Source organism: Pygoscelis adeliae, unplaced genomic scaffold (assembly GCF_000699105.1).
Source record: "Pygoscelis adeliae isolate BGI_AS28 unplaced genomic scaffold, ASM69910v1 Scaffold57, whole genome shotgun sequence".
Lineage (NCBI taxonomy): Eukaryota > Metazoa > Chordata > Aves > Sphenisciformes > Spheniscidae > Pygoscelis > Pygoscelis adeliae.
Window position 1 is genome coordinate 15,831,214 of NW_008825615.1, and position 11,316 is coordinate 15,842,529.

The following is an 11,316-nucleotide window of genomic DNA, read 5'->3' on the forward strand; positions in this document are numbered from 1 at the left end:
CTTTAGCTTTCCTAACCTGATCCCTGGCTGCTCGGACAATTTCCCTGTATTCCTCCAAGGCTACCTGTCCTTGCCTCCACCCTCTGTAGGCTTCCTTTGTGTGTTTGAGTTTGTCCAGGAGCTCCTTATTCATCCATGCAGGCCTCCTGGTGTTTTTGCCTGACTTCCTCTTTGTTGGGGTGCATCGCTCCTGAGCTTGAAGGAGGTGATCCTTGAGTATTACCCAGCTTTCTTGGGTCCCTCTTCCCTTCAGGGCTTTGTCCCATGGCACTCTACCAAGCAGATCCCTGAAGAGGCCAAATTCTGCTCTCCTGAAGGCCAGGGGAGTGAGCTTGCTGTGCACCCTCCTTGGTGCCCTACGGATCTTGAACTCCACCATTTCCTGGTCACTGCAGCCCAGGCTGCCCTTGAGCTTCACATTCCCCACCAGCCCCTCCTTGTTGGTGAGAACAAGGTCCAGCATAGCACCTCTCCTTGTTGGCTCCTCTATCACTTGGAGAAGGAAGTTATCATATCATATACTGCTGACACTCTAGGTACCACACACTATCTAGTGCCAGGTAGCAGTCAGAGGGTCTGATCTTACAGTTCAGGTGCAAATATTCCACTGAAATAAAAAACTACCTTCCTACTCTCACTTATGGAGTTAAAGCTTCATTTTTCAAGCGTACACTTTTCCAGCAGTGTTATGCACTAGGTCCATAAATTCTGTTTTCTTTAATTTCAAGTTAAGACTCCACTATGCAGTTTCTGGCAAAGACTATTTTAGAGGAACGAAAAGGCCTAATACAACAAATCACTAAACCAGAAGGTCTTGAATGCCCTCTGTGCTTTTATAAAGTGTAAGAAAACAAGAACAAGAGGAAAACAAAATCTGCCCTTGACACTGTAAGAGCTGCCCCACACAAGAAACAGGGTTTGAAATATACAATTTGTAACTTCAACTTGTAAAAATTTCCACTTTAATGCACAAAGTCAAAATCTCAGTGTAATCAGACCCACAATTCAAAGCATTCACTTGTGACTATTGCATGAGTAAAAACAAATATAAAGGATCGTTCCCTTAAAAAAAATGTATGATTGTGTCTGCCAAATATAACAGTTAATCTGTATTATTTTTTATTTCAGTAAGATTGGATCTAGTTCACTTTTTAATCCCAGAGGAACACCCGTTCATTGTTACTGTAAGCAATTTCTATGTACAACATTATGTCTTACCGTAACAGTTACATGTGTTTACATGTAATAGACCAGAATTTTTTACTCACGATAAAACACATAGCCATACTGTTGTACCAAACAAACAAATTAAAAGAACCTATCTTCTCCTATTTATAATTAGTTCTCATTAAACACAAAAAAATGAGTATTTTATTTCAAAGCAAAGGAAGGAGTGAGAAAATCTGGAAACTCTATTCTGTTTGGTCAGATGGCTCAACCTAAGAGGATGCAACAGCTTTAACTGCAGCATCATTCACTTCAGCACTTCCCATTTCAGTAATCTTGAGAAAAGGCTTATATAGTTCATAAAAGACCAGCAAACAGCTATTCACGTATTAGACATTCACAGCTAGGAACTGAGAGCTACAAACTTACGATACAGCTGTTATTACAACCAGGTAAGAATGGCAACTTCCAACCTGCATTCTCTAGAGGCTTCTTCAGACTTCACAGGAGACACCTACTCTGTGGGCAGCCACACAGCTCTCCGAGAACGAAGCATTTTTGCTTTATTCCTCTGTTTCTGGAAATTTTCATAGACCTTACACAACAGAGGGCTAGCAGTTAAGAGCTTTCAATCCTGCAGAAACATTGCCCTTTTCCCTTTGAGATTATGTCTGAAGAATTCACCTGCTTGTGGATAAGCAGGGGAGGAGTCCCCTCAGGGCAAGCCTTCAACTTCTGGCAATCTGATGCTTTTAGGTGAACCAGAGCACCTAATGTATATTATAGCTGCAGAAGGAAATGATACAGTACTCTTCTTCACGGTCTCCAGAAAACCTCTGACTCCCTGCTGTTTTTTGTAGCAAACTTTGCAGAATTCCCTGCTGCAGAGACTATGCAGTCTCTGGCTCCTTCTCAGTCTGCTGGTGCAGAAGACATCTGGGGACCACAGTGAAGGCAGGCACTTGAGTGATTTACCAGGGACAGCAATGCAGAAAAAAGTGTCCACAGTGCCAGGTTGTGTGCATGCCCCTTTTGAAGCAACCCGAAGAGATCAGAGTAGCTAAGAGACACCTAGTCTTCCTCAAAAGAACAGTGCCTTTCCCAGGGTCTGCAGAGCACCAGAGGAGGTGGTCTTCCCCTCTGCAGGGCACTCACTAGCCAGCACCAGGGAAGCGGTGCAGGACATATTCGGGAGGCAGTTTTCAGTTTCAGAAGCTAATGGACATGGTGTTTCAGATATGTTATGCACAGCTCTCCAAATGCCACAGTATACGTACATTCTACTTATGCATCAGCTTGAAAGGCTGAGAAGATAAATGTCCTGTCTGCCACAATGAAGCGAGGGACCTATTCCTTTGAATAGGTGCTGCTTTGTTAAAAAAAAAAAAAAAGGCACAATGAAGTCAAGCAAAGAAAACAAGTTAAAAGGAAGAGCAACACAGCAAGCCAAAGTAAGCAGAGATTTGAGGGAAAATATTTAAAATGCAGATTTACAGTCTAACATTGCAAACATTACTTGGGTAAGAACACTAAAATGTGTGCTTTTAGCCATGTTTTGGTTGTTTCACAGCCCAGTTCACAATAACGGGTAATATGGTTACTGTTAATATGGGTCTTTCACATCTGTTTACATAGCAGTGCTGCCAAACTCAATTCAGTGGGGTCTCAAATAAAGGAAACTGAACGCTAACGGATCCCCTTCTGTGGGAAGGCTGGTATCCAGTTTCCCTGGATGCCATACACCAAGATGTTCAAACGTCAGCAGGCACAAGACACACCTCAGAGTGTCATGGCCAGAGGGAGCTCTGATTGATGGGCAGGAGGTTACAACAAGTTGTCATGATGAAAGAATTTACTAATTCAGTGATAGGCTGATCTAGGTGTGCAAATGGGAACTCCTGGGTGATCTGATGACACCAGTTTCAGCTTCCTTAGCAGCCTCTGCTTCTTCCAGTGCAACATACTCAACTATGGCTGCGCTAACGTCATGTAGCTATGTAAAACAGTCCTGCACAGCAGCCACACCTGAATAACGCAAGATTTGCATGGGGTTTCACTGCAACAAGGTGGACACTCCCAATTTAGACATAGAGTTTTATTTCTTGCTTATGAAATCTGCACATAGCAAAGAAAATTAAATAGATCATTTAATCACATCCTAGCTACATTAGCTCAGTAAACAGGGCCATGGCAAAAATAACTCAAGAGGTAAAAGTAATCACACTATCAGAAGACCTGCTTGCAGGTCAACTGGTGACCACATCAAACTCCTAGCAAACAGATTACGTTAATATAATTGGATGTGGCTGATAATGGGAGCAGTTCAGGAGCTGACCTGGCACTTCTACTTCAGTGGCAGTAAGGCAACACAGCTGGTTATTGGTGGTAAAAACTCGGTCCCTCTCATCTGATGTGCTATCACGTCTACCAGCACACTCATTCTTGGTTCCTCAGACTTCTTAACCCTCCTCCCCTCCCTATTCAAAGAAACCAGGTGTGAATTGCAGAACGATGCTCCCTTCTTTGCTGTTACTTCAACAAAACTGATGTGCACTGGGGCACTTTGCAGAGAAGGTGGAGCATTCTCATCAGGAAAAATGCCATCTTCAAGCACAGGCAATAGCAACTGGAAAGAAGGATAAAAGCAGTAGGATAATAGCAGAAGAACATTCCTTACCTCTCCTGGAGGCAGAGAGGAGAAACAGAACATTCAAGACATCAACACTTCACTTAAAAACAACCATACAAACTTCATATACTCAGCTGTGCTACCCTCACAACATGCACTTCTCCCCATTTCACTATTTCTTCCTGACTACTTTTGTAACTGCGACTCCATGCTCTTTGGGACAAGAGCGTCTTTGTTAGCTGGGCACTACTACAACATGAGTGCTTATTAAAATAATAGTATCCTAGGATGCATTTCTTATCTGTTTGTTAAAAAGTCTGGATATAATTTGTGGTGAAAGGGTGGAACTTGCATCAACAAACCACCAAAAGCAACTACCAGATACGGCTTCTGAAGTCAATGTGTAACTCTGTGCAAGCTGACTTCTGTAGCATTGCTGCAGGCATCTTACGGGAAAATGTTTAAATTCTCTCAGTCTAAAAATCTGCCTGACACAACCACTCTTTTGAACTTCTACAGAAAGTACCTCAGATCACAGAATATATTTACCCTGTTTGACAAGAAGCAGCCTCAAGACAGGATACAAATGGGGAACTTGTACTTGGTGCTGACAAATTTCTCAGGTTTTCAGATGTCCTACTGTAAGAATTTCAAATGTTTATTTTTCTTCACAGAAGACAGAGAAGCACTTTTATTCACATTTAACAGATACGCATTTCACTTCCCTACAGCATAAGGAATATGAATAGTACACAAGGAGAAAGGACTCATGTTTTAGATTTTTTTTTTCAGATCTAGAGAAAAAGCAACTAAAAAAGTTTACCTTTAATTATCATTTTTCTAAAAATACCTTTAGGTCACATACCATTTTTAGGTAATGGTCATATTATTGCTATACCTCATAACCTCTTTAGTTAAAGAGACTCAGAACATAATTGCACAAGTCTGAAGTCTGCTGTTCAGGCTCAGCATCAAACCATAAAATCACAATGCAATCCATTTTATGGAAGCAGAGAGTTCACTCAAATATTCTGCAGCTACGTATTTTACTGGGGTTCAGTGAAGAAAACCATTGCCAAGAGACTGAGCTTTGGGGAATATCGAGAAGAGTCCTATATGTAATTATTTTTTTTTTAAATCATTCATTTTATTGAACCAGAAAGCAGAGGACTTAAAAAAATAGCTACTGCCATTTTATTTCCTTTTTGTAAGAAGACTACATTAGCAACATATATGGATTATGCAGGACTGAATCATACCATCTGATGTTAAGTATGAAGTCTGTACATTTTTGCTTTCATACTAGCTTTTAGCCTTATGGTCTAAATTGACAAACTGTTATAAACATGAGTGATTATGCTTCATTCAATGGCACTAGCTACATGTATAGAAGAAGTCTAGTTCTGATGCTAAATGTAAAGGCTTTACAGTTTCTCAACTGAATTAAAGATAACTGACCCCTGAATTAAGGGAAAGCTCCTTCTGAAAAAATCAGAATCAATAAAATCTTAAAAGAAATGCAGTTACCTTGTGAGCTAATAAAAATTTATTAATAATAAAATTTGTAATATCTACATCAGTAAAAATACAGCTTTAGAGTCTTATTCTGTGACGACTACTTGTATTTGAGCATAAAAAAGACTTGCAAATATTTAAGCTATGAGGAATTAGTTGTCTCATTTTCTAGAGTTTTACAACAAATTAAATGATTTCCACTGCAGGCAGGCAGTCTGAAGAAAAATCTTACTAGTTTCACTGCCATCAGCTTACTGAAGGAAATCAAATAAACAGCAATAATAACTACCACACTTATTTTAGAGCAAAAGCTGAAAGAGTTTCATACAGAGAAAAGTTAACTAAAAAGTATATACTCAGAACATCTAGTTACAGCAGCAGGCTAAATGATGCCAACATTCCCTGTTATTCTGAATACTCTTAACAGGGCGACTATAATTCTAAAAAACCCCACAAAACTCCCACAATCCTGTAAAAGCAATGAGACATTTGTCAACAGATGAGCAATATCATGTGTTTAACCAGACTAGTTTTGTTTTCAATGCCCACCTGCCTGCAACTTTCACAGATGCTGCAGAGAAGACTGAGATGTGAAAGGCTTAATCCTACAGCAGCATTATGCACCTTTCCTCACAGCCCTCCCCAAAGCCTCAGATGGTGATTTAGAGCAGAACATTACAAACCACTTTATTCACACCAGTCTAACATCACCAGACAGTGATGCGTACAGTTTCACAACTTCTCATTCAGAGGGTGAATCAGGTGGCGATTATTTAGAGAAGGGGCACGTGGTAGAGCAAAAAAGTTCTGGGAAACATCCATAACTACTGGAATATCCAATCTGAGCAAAAGGCTAATTTCAGAGAAAATAAGTTAACACAATACCAAGTATGTCGGAGCAATTTCAGTTAGTTTACGCTTATTTAAACAATCCTCCCAGACTAGATTGAACAGAACCACTCCAGTGGTTACCCATGGCACATTAACCAGAAGCAGGTGCTCTTGGCTTCTGGGGGAGCTCAGTGCTGCAGAAGGGGATTCACAAAATCTGTCATACTGAGCCTGCCAGCTTTGAATTGCCAGAATCTAGCCCACTGAAAGCAGATGCACATCTTAAATCCTATCCTGCCCTAACACGCTGCTCACTGCTGTTAGAAGGTACATCTATGGAGCGGGGATTCTCTTCTGAAAACAAACTGCTAAATCATCTTTTTCAAAGAAGTGGTGGGGATACATGTATGTAGAGAGAACTGAACTGATGCATCCTGCAAATTGAGTTTGTGCTCTAACTCATTAAGTTAGAGAGAGTTCCATAATTTATTCCCATTTTTGTTTGTTTGTTTGAGGGGGGAAAAAAAAAAGAGCTAAAACTTTTTTTGAGGTCCCTAGTCCTGCCTAGGATATGTTAAGTCCCTAGGATATGTTAAATATCATTTGACAGGACTTTGTAGATTCAGGAGCTTTGCTTCTGGATTCTGATCAGGGCTATACATAGGTTGGGAACTTTACTTTAAGCACACACAATTCATTCCTGCCTGGATTCCTTAGCTATCTGAGGAACCTTAAAAAAAAAGGCATCTGTATAACTTAACTGTTTCAGTCTTGGTGACAGAAAAAAGCAGGACTTATCATGAACATAATTTTAAGACTTTGGCATCTAAATTCTGAAAAATTCCTATTTGAGTGCCTAAATAATTTACTGGATCTTTCTGCAAATGACTTGCTTTTGATTACAGTGGACCATGGAGCGGCCCACAATTGCAATCAGTGATCACTTGGGAAAGTCAAAGTTAGAGCATCTAAATAACTTTTAACATAAATCACCAGTAATGACAGTTTTTTTAACAAGTACTGCACATATTTCAAATATATATAGCACATGTGAAAGGAGATTATTTATAAGCTGAGATTTCAACAGGAGGGTTTTTCTGAACATCTGGCATCTTGGTATTACGCAAAACCTGAACATGCCTTCCAGCACAAGAATGGAAGAACGTATTCCACCTGTTTCATTAGGAGAGAAATAGTCTCCCTTATAAGCCTTTGGCATCTCTGAAGATTTCTTCCTGCAGATTTTTGTAATTTCCTTAAAAAAAAAAAGGAGAAAGTGACCCACATTTAATGTAGCTATTGTTTACTTTATTACCCTTCTGCAGTGGAAAATACATAATGTCCGTGTCCCATCCTGACCATCCCCCCCCCAAATAGCAGCTACGGTGCCTTGGTACATTAAGCACATTGTAGAAATGTTATCCTTTGTGCACCTCACACCAGCCAGAAGCAGGAAACTTTGTGGCAGTTTGCAGCGTTCCTCTAGCTAATGCTCTTTATAATAGGAATTTTGCTTCTAAATGCCAAGGACTCCAAAGAGTAGTTGATTGTATTTTTATTTGTAATACTTGTACAAGTGTTTGTATCAAGTACAGACAGAACTGGCGTGAACTTACCAATGAGTTGACACACATGGGAAAGAGGATGATTAAGAAACCTCTATGTCCTCTGCTTGTGATTGTGGAATAAGATTTTTGAAAGCTCCTCCACACATAATTTTCAATAAGTATTTAGAATTTAAGCACTACGGACTTTCAAGGTAAGGCAAAGGAATCATTACACAGCAAAAGAGAACATGCAGGGAGGTATCTGAGCTAGCTGCAACTAATCAGGCTCCATACCTGAACACAGTAAACTTGAATCAGCCCCCAAAAATAGTCACTGTTAAAATCACTCTAATATCTGCACACCACCACAGCATGTGAATGAATCAGTTCACCTGCAGCTTGCCTGGGACTGTGCACTACGTTTGCTTACGCAAAACGAAACATGCATGCCCTCAGATTCCCAAGTAGCATTTGAAAATGGGACAGGATAACTCTTCAAGTCAATCCATAAATTCCAGAGGAAAAATTATTGCAACTACCACAATACAGTTCAAAGTAATCCAAAATAATTATTCTTCTTCACATCTAGTTATGTGCTCAAATACAGGTTCGCCCAAATAATGGGTAGCTAATTTTACATTTAAAAATCAAACTAGCATAAACTGTGTGATTTCCTAGTCCCACACTGAGGAGCTAGTTATAACAGGGAAGATGACAAGTAATATGTGACAGAAATGAAATTAACAAAAGAAGAAAATAATTTCCCCAGTTTTTTATCCCAAATCTCTTCACAGCATAAATTCAAATTGACAGAACAAAGATTAAAGAATATTTTTCCCCTGAGAAGATACGCTTCCTCATAATTGTAATGTCAAAATCCCTGACATCTGAGCCTACTTTATCTAACACAGCTAAAACTGACAAAAAAAGTATACCCTGTAAGCCTGAGGTAAATAGTTTGAAATAACTGGAGTCAAATGTTTAACTATGAATAGAATCTCCTCTTAGCAAGAAGAGTGTCTGATGGTAGAGTACCAGGAGAAAAAACTTCTCAATTAACAATCATCCTTACATAAAGTATCTGGACATATTATGTAAGCAGAAGGAAAGGGCATGGAAGAGCACTGTAAAACTCCATGGCCCAGTATCTACCAAAACACAGTTAAATGCAAAAAGAGGAAAGTGTATAAAACTCATGCAGGTTTAAAAAAAAAAAGTGAAATTTAAAAAAATGTGATAAATACCATTTGTATTTTCAAACGTAACAAATTATGCAAAATCAGGACAACTTATATTAAGAAATGAATATACAAAAAAATCTTAAGATATTCAAATTGAAATACATTTAAACAGAAAATTTTAAGATCCAACCATGAGATTGTAAAACTTACTGGCCAAATACTTGGAATCAGAATTTGTAAGTGCATTCAAACCTGCCCTTTGACTCCTTAGCTTTTCCTACCTGACAAATACGTGACTTTTTAGGATTTTTCATAAATTATGTAGCTAACTTTAAAATGTAAACATACATATTAGTTTTAAATTGCAGACTATATTAGATAAGGCTGATATAAAATTCAGATTCAGTTGTGACTTGCCAATTAGAAAACATATGCTAGGCAAATCTCCACACAACGCTTTTAATTTATGAACCCAAATAGCAGTTTTGGTTCAGGTAGCTGATACTTGATTTCTAAAAATGCTAACAGACATCAGTTTTTATTTATTTGATTTTTCATATATCTGGCAGGAGGTGGGGGATGATCAGGACCAGCACCAAATGCAGAATCTCCATATACTAAATTCTTTCCAGATTGCCCCAGAGCCAAATCTGCAGCACGCCAGAACTCTAGCAGATATCCCAATGAACTGGAGTCACGAAGGACTTCGTTTTCACCTTCAGAACGATAGCCAAAGGCAAACAGAACAAAAATTAGGATATATGCAAATATATCTTTTGCAATATCTAAAAAAGAAAGAGCACAAAGCTTACATACCTAATATATCTATTTTTGCTGCCTCACACCACAGTTGAACGTAAGAGTCTAAAATTAGGCATCCACCTCAATTTGAAAGCTGCATCCCTCAGGCTTAGCAGGTATCACTTAATTTCTGTGACAATAACATACAGGATTTTGTTGTATACTATAAAAGACATATATGCCTGGAGACAGCTGTGCCCTGAAGTCTCTAATAAGATGAGCCAGGGTAAACCGTCTTCATGGAGCTATTATCACAGCAGAAAAATTTCACTGGGCGTCCTTCAAAAGTTTACCACACAACAGTGATTCAATTCACTACGTTCTCTGGTTTCTTTTCAATCTTTGCACAGCACCAATCCCCAAACTTCTATCACTCCCCCAAGACCTTTATTTCATTATTTCTACCATTGGAAAGAAATGACAAGTTACGACTATCTTAACCTCTCAACATGCCTCACAAGAGCTAACATAGTTTCGTAAAGCAGCAGCATGAGCGCGTGCTAAGAGTTGCTGCTGCAAGCTACATGGAATGAACTAGGAAAGCGCAAGCCCTCGGAGGCTGCTCAGCTACCACCTGAGCTCAGAGGTTTGCCCTGCCTGCAGCTCCATGCCTTCCTGCTCAGCTCCCACACTGTCCCAGTATTCTCCCACTCCTGAGCTGCCAGCCTGGGAGGAGAGCTCAGGGGACTCAAGTGCAGGTTCATAAAACCAGGCTCATGCCAAAATGCAATTGCCAGCACTTTCTTTCCAAACACAACTGGAGAAGGGTGAAAAGTGACATCTCCTTTTGACCTTACGGTTATGGCATTTGCTCAGGAAAGAGGTCCTCATCTTGAGGGGAGTCAGACCCTGTCACTCACATCCACCGACAGAAAGCAGTTAGAAGGCGAACCTTCACCCTGCCTTGATGAAGCCTGGTTATGATGCCTCCCCCACTGTGGAGAGGGAAGAACCAGGTTCCCAAGAGATGACAACCCACCTCACCGACAGCAACCAGAAGCACGTCCCTGACGTGACTACGCTGCAACTTGGCCATTAGACTTGTGCTGCCTCTTTTGCTTCCCACGTCCACCTTGGGCCCTCCTGAATTACCTGTTGGATGGCCGAACAACTTCAAAAGGGAAAGCAGAGAGTAAGTAAAGATAACTGCATCTAGGAAGGCTGCTGTCCTGGGAATAGAGATGGGCACAGACCTCATAACCCTCACTTCCAATGCAAACTGGCCAATAGCTAGAAGACTAAGCATCCACCCCAAGCTCAGACACCGAGCTCTCCTCACAGATTTCCTAGGAAGCCAAGACATGAAACACCGCCTGGGCTCTACTCCGCTGGAAAGCATTGTCAAGAGTTCAGAAGCACAGTGTTTCCACAAAGTTTTAATCTGCTCTAATCCTAAGTAGTTTTCAACCTTGTTGAGACACAGCAAGTCCAAGCTTCAATACCAATCCAGAAAGCACATTGCATTGTTTAACAGAGATCTTCCGTGTCTTCTAAAATAGTTGTTAGAAATACTACAGCTCTGCTAAACAACGCTGAGGTAGCACCTGATTCTCACAGCCCTTCCAGAGTCCCATAACGACAATGAAAACCAGAATTTCATAATGCCTTTAATGAAAGCACCACCACCAAAAACTCCTATTCAGCA

At 40.1% G+C, this 11,316-nt stretch overlaps 1 protein-coding gene across 1 annotated transcript in view; it reads right to left on the reverse strand.

Annotated features, from left to right (window-relative positions):
* AGPAT5 (1-acylglycerol-3-phosphate O-acyltransferase 5) overlaps nt 1–11,316 on the reverse strand; it is a 69,274-nt gene that overhangs the window by 45,067 nt on the left and 12,891 nt on the right. Inside the window, exons 4-5 of the mRNA XM_009333259.1 lie at nt 10,656–10,782; nt 9,489–9,655 (exon numbers count right to left, since the gene is read on the reverse strand). Coding sequence (XP_009331534.1) covers nt 9,489–9,655; nt 10,656–10,782 — 294 coding nt within the window. The remainder of the gene's footprint in view (nt 1–9,488; nt 9,656–10,655; nt 10,783–11,316) is intronic.